Source organism: Myodes glareolus, unplaced genomic scaffold (assembly GCF_982192425.1).
Source record: "Myodes glareolus unplaced genomic scaffold, mMyoGla1.1 HAP1_SCAFFOLD_192, whole genome shotgun sequence".
Classification (NCBI taxonomy): Eukaryota; Metazoa; Chordata; class Mammalia; order Rodentia; family Cricetidae; genus Myodes; species Myodes glareolus.
In genome coordinates, this window is record NW_028263342.1 from 28423 (window position 1) to 47042 (window position 18620).

Genomic DNA, 18620 nt, shown 5'->3' on the forward strand with positions numbered 1-18620 from the left:
TCCAGTTGCTTGGACAAATAGGCCACCTGTCACTCCCAAGGTTCAAGACATTGAGCCAAAACCCCCTTGGCCACCCCACTTCTTTCATTTATAAACAGCTGAAAATGTTTATTTATGTCTGGTAGGACTAAAGCATGGGCCTTTAGCAGAGCTTCTTTTATGTTTTTGAAAGCTCTATCCTGAGTCTCACTCCAAAGAAAAGACTCCTCTGTCCCCCCGGGTAGCCTCATATAAGGGTTTTGCCAATTAAGCAAATCCAGGTATCCAGAGTCTGCAAAATCTGTCTAAACCCAGAAACTCTCGGACCTGTCTCCAGGTTTTGGGTGTTGGGATATCCAGTATAGTTTGTTTTTGAGCAGGTGACAGCCATCTCTTACCTTTTTTCAGTATGTGTCCCAGGTATGTGACTTTTGGGGCACAGATATGGGCCTTCTTAGCTGATGCTTTGTGAGCCACCATGTGGTTGCAGGGAATTGAACTCAGGACCTCTGGAAGAGCAGCCAGTGCTCTTAACCTCTGAGTCATCTCTCCAGCTCCCTTAGCTGACACTTTTACCCCAATTGGAATAAGGTCTGTAGCAAGTCTCTAGTTGTCTGTAGGTAAGAGTCTCGGTCTTTAGAGCCAATCAAAAGATCATCAACATACTGATACTGCATGAGGCTTACCTCTAGGTGTGACGACCAATAATCCTTCAAGTCTTCATGTAGGGCTTTGTAAAAGATGGTTGGGGAATTTTTGAACCCAGGTAAGCTGACCCCTGAAGCCTCAGTGTTGGTTGTTGCCCATTCGAAAGCAAAAGTGGTTGACTCTTGGCTTCAAGAGTTAGGCTGAAGAAGGTGTCCTTAAGATCTAGAACTGAGTACAATTGATGCTCTGGGGACATGGAGCTCAAGAGATTATAGGGGTTGGGAACTGTGGCATGAATGTCTTCAAGCCCTTTGCTAATCTCCCTAAGATCTTACATAGGTTGAAAGTCATTGGTCCCTGGCTTCTTAACTGGTAGAAGTGGAGTGTTCCATGGAGACTGTCAAGGCACCAGGATTCCATGCTCCAGGAGCAAATTAATGTTTAGTAATACCTGACTTGGCCTCCAGGGTCATGGGATACTGCCTCACCCTGACTGGTTGGGCATTGGCTTTTAACACGATTACAACTGGGAGCTCCTGAATCACTAAACCTGGTGGGTTAGTTTCTGCCTACACTTCTGGGATGGAGCGCTGGAGTTTAGGCATTATAGGAGACATCTCTAGAGTGGAAGTCTGTGAGAAGAGCCTGTATTCTTCTTCAAGATCTAGGCATAAGGCATAGACTTTGGGCCATGTGGAGATCATCACCCCCATCCCAGTGAAATAAATTTGGGCTTTCATATTATCCAACAAGTCTCTTCCCAGGAGGGAGTAAGGGCATCCAGGGATAACTATAAAGGAATGTTTAATTTTCTTCCTTCCCAAGTCCATAGTTCATTTTGTGGTCCATGGTTGTAGAGCCGAACTGGAAGCCCCTTGAGCCCAGGTTTGCTTGTCTGATAGAAGACCCAGTGGAGTTTTTAACACTGAATGATGAGCACCAGTGTCCACTAGGAAATCAACAGTTTGCCCCTTGTTATGAGTCTGTAAGGACAAATAAGTCTAGGAGTATTAAAAGGAAATATTAAGTGACACACAAAATGAAACTAAAAAGTATGAAGCAATGTGTGCAGTGATGATAAGACGTTTGAGTTGAGTGAACAAGCGTGACGTAACTATATGATAAGCAGACATGCGTGTTAATCTAGAAGTAAGGAGGTAAGACAGCTATAAACAGTATAAAAACTCGAAGCCCACGGCCAGAAGACATTCTCAAAATGACTTGCTAGACATGCTGTCAGAAGCAGTCATAGAGAATCCAATGAACCAGCAACTTGACAGCTGAGACCTTCCAAGAGCCAGAGAACTAGCTCTTGCCTGCGGATCAAGACTTGCTGATCCAGAGGTCTACGTTGAGAGCCACAAACCATCATCAGGTCATATACACCAAAGCCTCAGTAAAATAGGGTAGAAGGCCTTGCCTAGGGTATAGGAATGCTTGCTGATTGAAGTGGAATGTGTGATGTGATTGATTGGCTAATGATTGTCATAGTTTTGATATTTGCTTAAATCTGCTATAGTAACATTTGGAGATTTGACTATTGGCATAATAAACTAGTTCCTAGAACAAAAGACTGTGGCCATCCTGAGTATTTGCTTGCAGACCTCAAAGTAAGGGCAGAATGCCCGCTCAGGAATAGAGCTCGCGACACCCCTCCACTTTTAGGGTTACCCAAGATTTGAGGAGAGGCTTTGAATACCGCCCCCTTCAATCATCTGGATCCACCAATTCCAGGACTTTTTATCCCCTCTTCTTAAGTGGACATTCCTTTTTCCAATGGCCCCTTTCTTTGCAATAGGCACATTGATCCTTTTTTATGGAGGAGTGCCCATTGGATATTTGGAACATTCTGTATCACCTCTACTAATCAAACCCCCAGGTCTTATCTGCCAATAAGACTTTTGCCAGTCCCCAAGTTTGCTTATCCTTGGGTGTTTCTCTGTTGCGATAAACCTCAGTGGCTATGGTAATCAATTCAGTCCGATTTTTACCTTCAAATCCTTTGAGTCGTGGAAGCTTCTTCTTAATATTTGGGGCTGCTTGGTTGATGAAAGCCAAGTTGAGTGTTATTTGGTTCTCAGGAGCCTCCGGATTCAGTGGAGTGTATGTACAATAGGCTTCCACCAAGCATTCGAGCAATGCTTTTAGTGACTCATTCTTCCTCTGCTTTATCTGGCTTACCTTAGACAAATTGGTGGGCTGTGTAGTAGCTGCTCAGAGACCACCTATGAAAATCTGGTGATAGACTTTTAGCCATTTTCTACCTTCAGCAATGTTGTAATCCCACCCTTCCTCAGGATGCATAAGGGGAAAGACCTCATTAATGATTGCCTCATCATCGGTGGGTCAACCATCCCGCCCTGGAACTTGCTTATGGCATTCTTGTAGAATTCTCTCTCTTTTTTCAGTGGTGAACAATATTTGGAGCAATTGTTGATAGTCTTCCCAGGTCAGGGAATAAATAAACAGGATGATATCTAAGAGGTGTACTTGCGCTTGGGGTTTCTCAGCAAGGGAAGGAGTCTGAAGTTTCCAGTTATACAGATCACGAGTTGAAATGGGGAAATAGACCAGGCAGGGTGGGGAATGAGGGGATTGTCATCCTCATCAGGAGGTCTTACAGTGTAGAGGAGGGGAGCAAGAGATGCTGCCACCTGCAACTTCCTTGAACAAGTGCTCTGAAAGAGAAGTTTGGGGAGGGGTGGAGGGAAAAGAAAGGCACTCTGCAAGGGAGCAAAAGATTTAAGTGAGAAGGAGGCAGTGGTAGAATCAGCACTCGAGGGAAGTTCCTAGCCTCTCTGTGAAGCAGACTGTTATATGGGGGAGGGAAAAGGTCTCTGTCTGGATCAGCAGGTGGGGGCAAGACAACAGGAGTACCAGATCCATTGGTGCTTCCTTTTGCTTGCTTCAGTAGAACAGGAAGAATGTTGGTTTTATTTTCTGTGGAAAGAAGGAGGGATTTCAGCCATGAAGGAGGATGCATCAAGAGGTAGCACCAGGCCATGATATAGGGTACTTGGTTCAGGTGCCCTGGATGACTGAAAATAACCTCCTGGACTTTAAGCATAAGCTTAAAATCAAAGGAGCCTGCAGAGGGCCAACCAACTTGAAAAGTTGGCCATTCTAAAGAGCAGAAGGTTTTAAGTCACTCTGGCTTCACAGGGCTGCAGAGCCTGCAGAGACTGCAGTAGCCTCCTTGAAATCCCAGAAATGAGAAAGGAAAAGTTTCAGAGGAGCCTTAGGCTTGGAAGAAGCTTTTCCCATAATGGAAATTACTTCACACACAACCACAACAAGAAGACTGACAACAAATAGAACATGAAAACGAAAATGGGGAGACAAGAAGCCAGCAGACACAGAAGGGGAAACACTGTGCATAGGGTCAAGTGATATTCCATACCACTTCCAAAAGGCTGCAACCTCACAAACCAATGGCCAGAGGAGGAATAATAGTGTCCCCTATATTCCTCCGGCTCTGTAGTTCTATGATAGGACTTTTGTCATAATACTGTATTTTCAGCTGGGCTGACCACAGACCAGGAAAAACAAAGTACAACAGAAGAGAGGCAAAGACTTCTTGTGGCCTTAAAACTAGAATTGTTTTTCTAGTTCATTCATCCCAGAGCAATGGAAATGGGTGAATAATGCTTCCCTCATACCTCTACCTGCATAGTGAAATTGTTTACAGGCAACTAATTTCTATTCTTCCCTGTCTGGAAGTAATATTTGTATAGCCTTGAAACATGTTCAAGTCTGTGAGCATATATTTGATATGTGCATGCCTAGACATTTTATTTTTATATTGAAGAAAAAAGCTTACACTTTTTAAATTGTGTAAACTTTCCCATACTTAGAACTGAACTTAAGGGAGGTCCATTTCAGCTACCAATGAAGCAATCGTGGTTCTGACAGATATCTATGAGGTGTCCTAAGAGCTCCTACCTTGTGGTTTCACATGAAACGTGAAACACTGCACTTGGCATTCAGCTCACCAGTAGAACTTGTGCTGACAAAAATCAAGCCTACATCTGACTAACCAGTTTGCTCCCTCAGGGCCCTGATGTCCCCTGCTCAAAGTTCCTGAAAGCCTTTGTTCATTTTCACTCCAATTTTCTTTTTGTTACTTTTTTGAAAGCACATGTCATCTTACATAAAATTATTAATATCAACTCAAATAGGAGCCCTTCCTTGCAATAAGGAAATCTACTGCTTTGAATTGTTTCCCTATATGAAGTATGGGGGTAGCGTCAGCATCATGGTGGCTCCATTCTCTGCTAACAAATTACAAGTCCTTCCAGAAATTCAAGTGTAGCATATGATGGAAAATGCCAGCTTAAGCATGGGCTTTGGTGGGCTGAGTCAGACTGTGACCACTAGATGGTAAGAAACCCTGGTATACATTAAATACGTTTCCTAAACTAGTCTGCTGAAGAGTATGAGTTAGGCAGATTTGGGCTCAAATTCTTGATAGTTCTTTGATCCAAGAAGGTCCCTCATACCTGGAGCAATATTATCACAAGAGTTGTGTGAAAAACACACATCTGCATACCTCCCACTGAAAATCTTCCACTCCTAAGAATTTTTTCTCAAGCTGCTCTCAGATATGTTCTTCCAAACATAAGGGAAGCTGGATTTATCCAGTTTCTTCAGTGTAGAAACATTTATAGCTGCTTGATTCTGGTAACATGACCTTCAATATTGCAAATTGAATATAGAGCAAGAATGAAAATGACAGACCAGCATTTTTAGTTCTGATAATAGTTTCCTCAGAAAGTAGAAACTGGGTTGAAATTAAGAGCTTGTTGTCAGTCTGAAAGACCCTAATTTCTAGGGTTCAGGGAAGGATCCCCCAGACTCAATAAGACACGGCAATGGATGCAAATAGCAAGAGGATTCTTTATTGTCGAAGGCGCCAATGGAAGACTCAGAACACAGGAGACTGAGCACCCTGTGTATTTTTCCAGAAAGCATTTATAGGGTCTCAGGGTTACATAATGGGGAAGCATAGCAATAGCAACATCATTGGTCAACTCAAAAACAAGTCTATATTTAGCTAATTTCAGCCAGTTTCTGCCTCCTTGGGTTTTGATACACAAAGCACTGGGTGTTTTTCTCAAGACCGCTTCTGCTGCCTACAGATATCTTGTTTTGCCCTGGCCTAGTTGATCAAAACATCTTAAGATGGAGACTAGGGTTGGGGTCTTTCATTCCCCCCCCTTTTTCTTTAACATGGATTAAATCTTTATATCCATTGGTTCTGATCCATAGCTAGGTTAGACTCCGAATCTGTTTGTCTCAGCATTTGATTTTGCCGGGCCAGAACCATAGTTTGTATTACCAATAATCTGTCCTTCATAAACTGTACTAACCTGTTTAGGATGCAGGGGCCAAAAGTCAAAATAAGCAGTAATATGATTAGGGGTCCAGTCAAGGTGGATATTAGTGTAGCTAACCAGGGTGAATTATTAAACCATCCTTCAAACCATCCTTGTTGTGACTCAAAATGTTTCTTTCTTTGGGCAACCCTTCTCTAAGTCACAAGACCAAACCTTACAGCAAAAGTCCTCAGATCCACCATATTTATTAGCCAACCCCCCATCTCGACCATCCCTGGGGCATACATAAAATGGATCTGTTTGAAGGTTATAGCTTACCGTGCCAACACGGGCTGGAGCCAAGAGTCTTGGTGGAGGGTGTCCAGGTTGAATAAATTCACAGAGCATGAAGTTGAGGTGGAACAGCTTCTTTATTGTTCTGCTGGGGCTAGCTTTTATACCATGGCACCAAATGAGGAGGGGGCTACGAAGGGACTGTAACCTGACCTCAGCAGGGATCAAGGAAAGGTTACCATGCACTCAAAATTCCTTTCCCAACTCCAGGAGCAGAGGGAATTTATTATGTTTTCTTTGCAGATAAGCACCTCAAATGGGGGCAGGGATAAGTAACTCGGGGCTGCAGTTCCCAAAGTATCTAATTAATGGGTGTCTATATCCTATATCAACCACCCCGGGGAGAGATTTTTCCTTTGATTTCTCCAGTTGGGAGATCCCAGGGGTCTAATTTGGAAACCAGTTTACATAGATCAGGATGCAGGCTGGGCCACCAGGTATTAGGGGGTATGCATCCCAGTTATGGATCAAATTATATCCCCTGTTTGAGATATAACCTGCCAGGTTAGATTTCGAGTGAGCTGGGGACTCTCATTAGTCTCAACCAAGCAAGAAACCAAAAAAACAATCAAAAACAAACAAACAAACAAAGCAGCACCAATCTGTGCGAGGCCCAGAGCTCTCAGCATCCTGGCTCAAAACAGGATACAAAGATACAAGACCTAGGCTATTAATGCTGTACCTAGGCAAACATTCTGCAACCAAATAAATGCTAATGAATATGATGCAAATGACCCAATCAGTATTATACTGCTTAACACAACCAGCTTATCCTTCAAATGAAAAAGTTACATACATGTTTCAAAATATAGAAACATACGATGAAAATAATGTCTATACATAAGACTAACTTTTTGCAGTTAGATTCATAATTCTATATCTTGGTGGGAAGGGAAATGGAGGCAGGTGCAGGGAAGGGCCCTCCAGACTGAAGAGGAGGTGGTCTAGGGAAAAAGAGGTCACTGCTCTGTGGTTTAAGGGTCTCTCTCTTTTTTCATTTTAACATCCCCTTCTAAGATAGCTGTGATTTCACCCTGCATGAAGGCACAAGGTACATTTGACCCGACTAGGGGGCATTTCTCTCTGCTGGGGCAATACACCTCACCTGTAGCCCCCTGGGCTTTGATACTCTCTCTAGAACAAGTGAAACAAAATTTGTGGCTAGGGACAGACGGCCACTGAACGAAATGAGTGTCCTCCAAATGTTCGTAGCAAATGGTACAGCACAGGGGTCCACTGTTTGCCATAGCGGAATCTGGAATATTTTGGGGGTGCACTTGATCCATGCCTGGGTGGGCTCTAGGTGGCGGGGGAGCCACCTGTAAATTCAGGTCCCCATTGCATGATACCAGGCAACGCTGCCGTAGGCACGGAGGCAGGGGACACCGGGCTGCTGCTATTTTGCCTAGCGGATACAGTGGTAGAGTGCACTGAACTGCCGTCCTTGGGTGAATGAGCTGTGCCCAGAGTGTCTGCCACCGACCTAAGTGTAGCCATGGGGGATGGACCTTTCTGGGGGCTGACCCTGGCAGGGTGGTTCGATTGGAATGAGGTCCCAGAGGTGGAGGGGGGTGGTCCCCCTGTTGCGTGCCCTGGTACCGCAAAGCCTTCCCCCCCCTCCCCCCGCGGACATAGTGAACTTCAGGGCCTTACTCTGGTTTGCCATCCATTGCTGCCTCTGCTGATCCTTGCCGAGCTTCAGTGCACCTTCAGCTGAGTCCGGAGGTTCTGGGAATGCCTTCCTTTTGTGCAGGCTGGAGGCTGCACCCTGACCCATGGGCGCCGCTGGTGGCAAGGCTCCAGTTCCTGGAGGTGCACTGGGGGCGAAGCTGAAACTCACCAGCGCAGTGGGTAACATGGGACAGCTGGCATCTAGATAGGGCTGGGGCAGCATGTCCACGCTGGGCATTCCCTCCTTGAAGAAGAGCACAGCCTCGGGCAGCAGGTCCCCAAGTAGGCACCAGTTATGCCAGTCACCTGAACCATGCTTCTTCTCGTACTCCAGGTATTTGAAGCCAGAGGACAGACCATGGCCAAAGTCTTTCATGCAGTCCTGGTACATCTGTTTGGTCATCCTGTTGCAGCTGCTGGTAGAGTTCTTGGTTGATGACTCCACTGTCCAGGAGCTCTGAAGCAGGAACGAGGGCACGGAGCCCCTCGAAACAGAGCTGGCTCTTCTGCTCGTGTTCCTCCACCACCGTGATGACAATTTTGATGATCTTCTCCACTGTGATGCGGCCCGTGCGGGACTGCTGCAGCAGGTCACGCTGCTGCTCTGTGATAAAGTACTCGGAGTTGATGATCTCCCAGATGGTCACAGTCTTACCCTGGAACTTGCTGAACAGAGCAGACACAGTGGCCTTTTCAAAGACGTCACGGGCCTCTGTATCAATGTACACCAGCTCACCACCTTTGGCGTCCTTATCATTGAGTGGCAGGACATACAGGCCTGTCTCGGGGTCCTCCACACAGCGCTCCAGCAGCTGCAGGTAGGTGAGGTTCTCATGTGTGTTGGGGTCGAAGAAGCCCTTGGTGACGTCATTTGGATCAGCCAAGATGCAGTTCATCTCTTCATCGAAGTAGCCACGCTGGTAGGCCACGTCCACGAGCACGCGATGGCTGTGTACAGGGTCAATGATGCCACCCATGGCAATCTGAGCCCCCAGCAGGCGGATGCCATGGTCCCTGACGATGAGGTCCTTCTTCATGGCCTGAAAGAGGGAGATCTGCTCACCCATGTAGGGGTCCTTGTAACCAGTGACAGCACGCTCGGCCAACAGGAGCTCGTGGTGCAGCTCAGGACCCACAACCCCCTCCTTCACAGCCTCACTGACAGTCAGCTGCCAGTTCCACACAGGGTCCAGCAAGAAGCCCGAGGCCGCCTGGGCCTCCAGAAGGATAAGAGCTGTTCCAGGGCTAAGCAGTTGTCTCTGTAAGGCTGTGTAGACACTCAGTTTCTCATTGGTGGGCTTCAGCAGCAGTCCTGTAATGCTGCTGCGGCCCTTCTGGTACTGACGCACATCTTCCCACTGCATGAGTTCAGTCACTGTGGTGTGGCCCTGTGCCAACCGCTGCAGTTCCTCCATGCTGAGAATGCCTGCTTCCTGTAGCTGCTGAGCTGACACCTTCTGACGTAATCCCTGGAAGGTGTGCTCAGGTTCCACCTCCACAGATGGGCTGTCGAGGGCATTGCGGCCATTGGGAAGGGCTTTTGCGGCAGCAGCCTGAGTGGTGGCAATCTCCTCAGAGTGTGCCAGTGCAGCTCGGTGCTCTTACTCCAGGTGCTGCAGTCTCTCGTGCAGCCTCTGGTTCTTCTCAGCCAGCAGCTTCTCCTGCTGTCGCCGCCGCTGCTCCAAATGTTGCAGCTCCTCTTGCATACGCTGCACACCCTCCTCTGCCTTGCACTGCCGCCTCCTGGCTACTTTGCACAGCTTCTCTGTGACTGCCTGTGCCTGAGCCCGTGCCTATGCCTGCTCCTCGGCTGTTTCAGCTGCTCCTCTTCTTCTTCTTGTTTCTATGACTGTGCGGCCTCCCGTTGTTCTTCCTGCTCCTGGGCCTCCTCTGCCTCCTCAGCAGCTCGTAGTCCATGCCAGGCTTGGAGACAGCGTCGAAGGCAAAGACGTGAGTGGTCCTTCTTGAAGCGCACCTCGTAGAGTGTGCAGCCAGCCAGCGTGAGCAGTGTGTCACAGACCATCTTGGGCTTGTTGGTCCACTCCTCCGTACGGTTGTGCAGGCTCTCACTCAGCTCGGCCAAGGCTTCAGCTTTGCACCACTTCTCCTTCTGCTCACGCTCCTGGTTCGTTCTCGACACCGAACCAGGCCTCTTGCCACCAGCACCCACGCCCACCTCTGCCACAGTCGAAGAGGTTGAAGATGGCGCGGAAGATACAGTGGCCGACACGCCTGGGACACCCCCAAGACAGTTGGCCCCCCAACACAGCATCGGGAGGCGCTGGAGTCGGGGGGCCCTTGGCTGCTCCCCTGTCTGGGCCGTTAAGCAGAGTCTGTGGCAATAGGTTTGGGGGCACCGTGAGCTTGGGTCCCCTGCCACCTCCCGGGTTGGGCAGCCCAGTCACCAGCCCACTATACGCCCCATGCCGAGAAGCCACCTATGTTGCCACTGAGGATGAGTTGGGGCTCGCAGAATGACTACTGCTCCCCAGACTCACCGGGGGCGGTGGATACTTGAAATGGCTACATTGTTCCATCACGGTTGCGGCAGCGGCGGTGGCCAGGGGAGCAGCCGTCTTGGAAGCAACCGTGCCCCCGTTTCAGGTGGCAGGTGGTCTCGATCACGAATGCTATGCTGTTGGCGCCTTCGTAATTGACGCAACCATGGCAGACAGGTTTGGAGAAGTCCCAGATCATGGCCCAGGGCATGCGAGGCAGGTCGCACAGGTAGCAAGACTGTCTTCGGAACGAAGACACCTGTGCCGCCCACATGATGCCAGCCTCAGGGAAGGTAGGCGCCCTCCCAGGCTGTCTCTGTGGTGTCTTCTCCATCGGGAGGACTGAATGGCTGGGGAAGGAGTCCAGCTGCGGGGGAGGTTGCGGGGAGGGTGAGAAAGTTCTGCCCCAGGGGCTGGATAGAGAGCAAGTCTCCACTGCTTGTTCAGCGCCTCTCTGTGGGGGATCCACCATCTGGGTGGCCAACGAGTTCTGCACCCTTCTCACTCCCACCTCCTACTGTGGCTGTAGAAGAGCACCAGGAGCCTTCTTCCTGGTGCTGTGGATCAGGGCTGGAAGCTCCGGGCCTAGGGGAAGGGGGCTAGGGTGTCTGTGGCCGGCTGCCATTTCTTCTTCTTGACATTCACCCCCTGGCCATCGGCCCGGAGCTGGATGTCTTTCCAGTGTCCTAGAGTCAAACTTAAGGGGGTAGTTAGATTTTGTCCCATGTTGGGCTTTTCTTCCAAATAAGACAACAATTAGACAAACAAGACTCAGTACTCCAGTGAGACTGAGCACCCTGTGTATTTTTCCAGAAAGCATTTATAGGGTCTCAGGATTACATAATGGGTAAGTATAGCAACAGCAACATCATTGGTCAACTCAAATTAAATTAACATATGGGGTGGATCAACATCAGGACAAAATAGGACTACAAAAACAAGTTTAAATTAAGCTAGTTTCAGCCAGTTTCTGCCTCCTTGGGTTTCCATACACAGAGGACTGGATTTTTCTCAAGACCGCTTCTGCTGCCCACAGATATCCTGTTTTTATCCTCTTGGCAGGTCTTAAGACTGCTTCTGCCACCCACAGATATTTTGTTTTACCCTGGCCTAGTTGATCAAAACATCTTAATATGGAGACTAGGGTTGGGGTCTTTCAATCTTAAGATGGAGACTAGGGTTGGGGTCTTTCAAGTCAAGTGTTTCTCCGACCACTAATAGTTTTCTTAGGACTTGGAACTTAAACCTGGCGATCACTTCAAACAGAGACAGCTGGTGGCCCTACTAAAGTTTCCATATATATGCTAGGGCTCCCAGGATAAACAGGGAAGGGGAGAGTCACATCTTAGGATAAAGTGTGCACTAAGAAATTTTGTGAGCTTAAGGCTCATTCTCCATCTGGGTGACATGAAGACTGAATTCTGATTTTCCTCATGACGTCTTTATTCTGAATGAATGGGTCCCTGATCACTTAGCCAGATGCTTACCTGATGTTTTGTTTTGGTATCATGAACACCTGTAAGATGGCCCACATGGGAGCATTTAGAGTACATAATCATTACAATCCTAAATTGCTAAGCAGGTCAGAAACATGGTCTCCAAGCCCTGACACACTGTCTTGACTGGTCACAGCCTATAGGTAAACCTGCTTCTTATATTGGAGTGTGTCTGAGGAATAGCCCCCAAACTATACTGGGGAAGCACTCTACAGTTTGTGACATTGACCCCTTTATTATTTGTCTAAGTTGAAGACATGTATCTTAATTTTAAAACAAAATAGAGAAATCCTGTATTCCTGAGCAACAACCAAGTAAACATAGGTTGTTCTAGTAAGTGCTTCTTCTTAGTGTAAACTTCAAAGTTATACAATTCACAACTTAGTGTAGAGATTTATCTGCCATTTGAAAGGTATGCTTGTGCTAACCTTTTGTTTGCTTCTCTTTATATGATTTGAACTTTAAGATCCATTTATAGTTTAGGCAAACTATCATCAAACAGAAACCATGGATGAAATGAGGCTATAAATTCATAAATAATTCTTTCCTTTCCCTGCTCTGTTTCTTCCTTTACATACTTCCTACCTTCATTTCTATAATTTGTCTATGTCAATCTGTAGATGAAGGTTGCTTGTTCATTCCCAGCCACCCAGACCCAAGAGAATCACACAGAACTATATTAATTAAAACACTGCTTGGTCTATTAGCATAGGCTTCTTATTAACTGACACTTATATTTTTAATGAATCCATTTCTAGTATTTTGTGGTTTACCAATAAGTTTCCACTAGGCAGCTGTCTTTATCCTTCAGCAGCTACATGGTGTCTCCTTGACTCCACCTGCTTTTCTCCTCTATCTCTGCTTGGAATTCCCATCTTGCTCTATTCTGAACTCCCATAGGACCAAAGCAGCTTTTTTATTAACCAATGGTAAATAAACATATTCACAGAATACAGAGGAGCATCCCACATAATCAATCCATTCTCCTGTCCATTACCTTTCTTTCCTTGTTATTGTGTGTTACACCAAAACTGGGGGGATTGGGAGTTGGATGAACTTCAGTACAAACTTTAGTAGTGTACTTCTCGCCAGGTGAATGAATTCTGTCATTGTCATTACCATCAGTGATAGCCTGGGAAAGTAAAGTTGATAGAGGGCATTGTTGCTTTCACACCTCAAAATTTGACAGTGGGATCTGAAATTAAATCTTTAATTTCCTTTTCTTGAAAAATTCCTAAGTTCAAATTGAGCACCCCTACCAGGTCTTCTGAAGCCAGGATTCGGGCCACTCTGATCATGTAGTTCAGATTCATAATAACTAAGAAAAAAAATCTATTTTCATTTAAGATATTTTTAAAAAGTTATATGTATGTAGGTGTGTTTGTTTGAGTGAGTTTAAATGCATCAAATGCATGTAAGAATGTGTGGAGGTCAGAAGAAGGAATTGGATCCCCTGAATACTCTTCAGTGTAGGCATAAGTCATAGTACGACTTAAAGTAAAACTGTCCTGGCTAGGTCAGTGCATCAAGAGAGACCAGACTTCTTCACCAGCCTCACCTTCGCATATAAACATACCCAGCTGTGTCAGACAGATGGGAACCAACCTGAGATAAACACAGTGACCTCCCTTGAGTGAGCGAATGATAAAGGAACAAACAATGTATTGGTTTTATTTTTTGATGTTTATTTTTCAGTGGTGGAGGCGTCTACTGAAGTTAATACTAGGGACTATTTTTTTAAAAAATGATACATGATACATTTAAAGAAAACCAAAGATCTAAATACTTTAAAATAGTTTTTACTATAGCCATAGAATAAATATATACATATCCAGGAGAACTGAAGACTTCCAAGACCACACATCTCTTTTGGTCAAGTTCTGAAATACTTTCCTTGTTCTACTAACAATATTGTGAAGAGAAAGAAAAAAAACACAGTAAACACAACTTTCTCAGGATTTCCTTACTTGTTGAAAGTCATAGGTCAGGGTCAACACAGCACCAACGTCAGCATTGTGATGAACTCTGAACTATTGGAACAAGCAGAGACCAGTGAAGTCTCCTTTTCTTCTACTGCCAAAGGGTCACGAAAAGAAATATTTGCAAATAGAATGAAGACAATACCTGGCATGTCAGTATCTTTCAGTATGAACACTGTGATTGTATTTCCAAATATCAGTTCAGAAGACTACTTTTGAGTGACTATTATTGCTTACAATCACGTTTCTTCTTTCCAACATTTTAAATTATATTATTTGTATGCTGTTCTTTGCAGTGGTAACTTACTCAATATGATGGAAATAAAGTACAAATCTTGTGCCCTCTTTTTCTACTGAGCCATCTCCTCAGTTCCAAAGTCTTTAGTCAAGATATTCACACATAAAACCAATGGAACACAGGAAATTAATGAATTGCACATATCGAAAGATCTTCTGCAAATTTGTGTCATCGTGGCACCTTTTAAATTAAGTAAAATACAGTGACATGCAAAACAGCAACACTGGTGGAGTGGTACAGGGCCCATTTCTCAAGCTTTCTTAAGAGGCAAACCCTGCAGAATAATCACCTGTTATATATTTAAAACAAGTCTCATGGAGCTCCACTTGCAAACAAAGGTTAAAAGTTTAAGTAAACATTATAAACTAAAAAATGACTAAAAAGAAAATTATTTTAAAATGAGCTGATGAAAGGGAGTTCATGTGACATAAAAGACACCCCTCCCCCTGAAGATTAGCAAATACAAAAATCAATACTTTTTCAACTCAAAAAACTACTCTTAAAACAGTTACACATAGAATATTTTAAAACTAAATGCAGGGACATTTTAAAATGGAATGACTTATAAATTGTTACCATTTAGAAGTTTCTTCCCATTCTCCTCTCTTATATACTTTTGTGCTTAAAGAAGTACATCTTCATAACATACAGTAAATTTTGAGAGTTGACTGACAAGTTTTCTTTGGGTTCTTATCCACAGAAAATTTCTCTCAGCAGATTCTAAATCTAAAGTCTCTTTATTGTAAGTGTCACAGAAAAGATCAGAAGTGCAGTTCCAGTACCTTGTCACCCATAGGCAGAACCTAGGATCTCTCAAATCCCAGACACATCCCCTGCTTCAGAACATATCTCCAATAGGCACACGCCTTTAAGACTTTAATACGAATACTCAGGAGCCTGAGGCAGGTAGATCTCTGTGAGTTCAAGGTCTGCCTGGTCTACAGAGTGAGTTCCAGGACAGCCAGTGCTGTCACACAGAGAAACACTGTCTTTAAAAACAAACAAACAAAAAACCCCCACCAAAACCAATACACATCCTCTGCAAACAATGAATTAATACCAAACTTAGGCAATCCCATAATATATGAAGTGGAACCAGAAAAGTGCTCCTCTTCACAAGAATTCATTATATGTGAAACAGCTAATACTCCTTTAGAAGGTAAGAATGATGGCACTACAGAGCACATTCTATTGGGAACACTATTAAAGAGTTAGCAGAAAGACTCAGTGAATCTTGACCAAATATCAAGAAACTGTGCGAGTACAAAAAAGAACTTCTTTTTAGCAGGATCTCAATTCTCATGCATCCCCAAATGGGTGCTTTCACATGCTTACGGCCAAGCAGAAAGTGACACTATAGTTACCACTAATACTAGGCTGTTTTAACATTTCTTCTGTCAACACATCTAATAAAAAAAACTCTTCTCTTTAGCCTCAGAGAGACTTTCAGACAAGCGCAAAAGATAACAAAAAGTATGTTCAGCAAAATATCCCAAGAACAATTTCTAGGCAACATACTAAAATTCTTCTCTGAAACCTCTTGAGCCAGCTCCCAACATTTCAAATCATTATCAACACTGTTTTCTTCCATGCTCCTTCTGCTATGCCCCATTAGGCAGTGCTTACCGCACTCCACTGCTTTCCTATCCCAAAGTCCTGAAGTTCATATGACTTCAAACAGAAGCATGGTTAGGTCTATCACAGAAATGCCCCACTACACTGGTATTGATTTCTGTCTCAGAGTTTATTATTGCTGTGAGGAGACACCGTGACAATGACAACTTTTACAAAGGAAATTTTAATTGAGGGGACTCACTTACAGCTCAGTGATTCAATCCATCATTGCAGGGAACCTGGCAGCATGCAGGCAGGCATGATGCTGGAGAAGTAGCCAAGTGTCCTCCATCTTTTTTTTAAAAAGATTTATTTATTATGTACACAGTGTTCAACTTCCATGTATGCCTGCAGGCCAGAAGAGGGCACCAGATCTCATTACAGATGGTTGTGAGCCACCAACCATGTGGTTGCTGGGAATTGAACTCAGGACCTCCAGAAAAGCAGTCAGTGCTCTTAACCTCTGAGCCCTCTCTCCAGCCCCCAAGTGTTCTACATCTTGCAGGCAATCGAAAGTCAACTGACAATCACACCATGGAAAGCTTGAAAAACAGAAACCTCAAAGCCCCCCACCCCCAGCAGTGACACACTTCCTCCAATAATATCTCACCTACTCCAAGAAGGCCACACCTCATAACAGTGCCACTCCCTTTGGATCCGTTCTCCTTTAAACCAATACAGTTTGGTTTTTAATTTTGTTTGTTCAGTTTCTCATGACACAGTTTCTCCGTGTAGACTTGGCTGTCCTGGAACTCACTCTATAGACCAGGCTGGTCTCAAAATCATAGAGATCCCCTGCCTGTGCCTCCAGAGTATCAGGATAAAGGTGTGTGTCACCATCAACTGACTTTAAGTCTCCTTTTATAAATACTTCACCGCCTGGGGTTTTGTAGTGTTGGTGTGTTGGTGGTGTTTGTGGCAGTGTTGGTGGCAATTTGTTGCTGTCAGTGCCGCATACATAGCCTCACTCCAGGTTCTCAGACAAAATACAGTTAAGACTGCAGTGGAATAATTAAAATTCCTGTTTGTGTTTTATTTCAAGGAATACATTTTCATTGTGATTTGTTTTATGCACTTTGCACTTTGGCCAGAAAGCTATATTATCATTCTAAGAGGGTCTTCTTTGGTCCTGAATAACTCCTACTTGCTATGTTGCTAGAGGTAATCGTCTGATCTTTCTCTTTCCAGTCCCTGAGTGGTGGGATTACAGACTTAGGCCAGTACACCCAAGTTTATGCAGTTCTAAGAAGATGCAGCCAAGGGCTTTGGAAGTACCCTAGGCCAGGGCTCTTCAGCTTCCTTGGTGTCACCCCCCACTGCCTAGTGCCTCTCCCCACTGCCTCAGTGTCCCCCACTTACGGATCCCCCTACTCCCACCCCAGCTGACTTGGGGCCTGATCTCTGAGGTCTTAGTGCCCTACCTGCCTCCACACCCCCTACATCACCTCCTGTCCAGCTGTCTCAGTGTCCCACACACTGGAATTGCCACAATTTCACCAAGATTTTTTTCTGTGTCCCTAACCAGGCTGCCTCTGTGTCACCGTGGCTGCCTCAGTGGACCTCAGCATGCCTCCTGAGTTTCTCAGTATTCTTCAGGCTGCCTCAGTGTGCCCAAGGCTGCCTTAGAGGCTCTGGACTGCCTAGGAAGTTCTCAGGCTCTCTTGGAGCCCCACCCACCCAAGATCTCTTGGTGATTCTGGCTGCCCCCATGTTCCACCACCTGCCTCTGTTATGCCACCCCAGCTACTTCGATGTTCCCACCCTGCCTCATTGTCCCACCACATGCTTGGGTGTGTCATCAATGTCGTCATCCCCTACGCACTTTCACGGTGTTTGACAGGCTTATTCAGTGTCTACACATGCTGCTCTGCTGTACCCCCAGTTGCCTTAATACACAACCCACAAATGCCTCAGTCCCAGTGGTTGTCTAGGTGACCCACTGCTGCTCAGGTGGCCTCACCCCTCTATGCTGCCTCAGTGTCCCCTCATGCTTCTTTTTTTCCCCATGACTGACTTAGGTTCCCATGGTCTGCTTCGATGTCTCCCCATGTCTGCCTCAGTGTTCCCTCCCCCAGGGTTCCATAGTTTCCCCAGGCTGCCTCAGTGTACTCCTCCCCTCACTAAAGACTGAGTGTCTGCCTGGCTGTGTCAGCTGACCAAAATGCCCATGTGTGTGCCGCACCTGCACAGCTTGGATGCCGAGACTGATGTGTGTGGGGGGGGTGCTGGGATTGAGACTCGAAGACTGCAATGCTGAAGGAAGAACAACCTTTATCTTGCCCCAAGCTAGAGCCTTTTAATACCTTTAGGCTGGCCAGAGACATGCTGAGCAGCCAGAGGTCAAGATCAGGGCAGAAGGCCATAAGAAGTAACACAAACATTCTTGTTGATTTCAAGGAATTTTATCTGTCAGTCATGGGGAGTGAGGGCAGCCAGATCACAACCTGTGTGTCCCATGAATGCCTCAGTGTATCCCCAGGTGCCTCAGTGTCTGTCTTCCTCACCCCCCATGGCCTTTACCCAAAGCATGTTTGGGCATCATCCAGCTGTGTCAGGGGCCCCCACGCTCCTTTGTTGTGTGCTCCCATGTGGCCTCATTGTCTCCCCACTCCCGGACTGTTTGGGGCCCCTCAGGCTGCCTCCGTGCCTCCCCACCCCGACTGCCTCAGTATCTCACTGGCTCACTTCGTTTAACCATGACTGCATGGATATCACCCAGGTTGTCTCAGTGTCCCCTTATGCTTTTTCATATCCCCACAGCTGGATCA

The 18620-nt window shown here is 45.8% G+C and overlaps 1 protein-coding gene across 1 annotated transcript; it reads right to left on the minus strand.

Moving 5' to 3' along the window:
* Positions 1 to 9810: 9810 nt before the first annotated feature.
* Positions 9811 to 10239, minus strand: LOC148117024 (putative E3 ubiquitin-protein ligase IRF2BPL). Its single transcript, XM_087903253.1, has one exon. It carries the CDS (start codon positions 10237 to 10239, stop codon positions 9811 to 9813), a length of 429 nt encoding a protein of 142 aa, XP_087759379.1.
* Positions 10240 to 18620: the final 8381 nt, after the last annotated feature.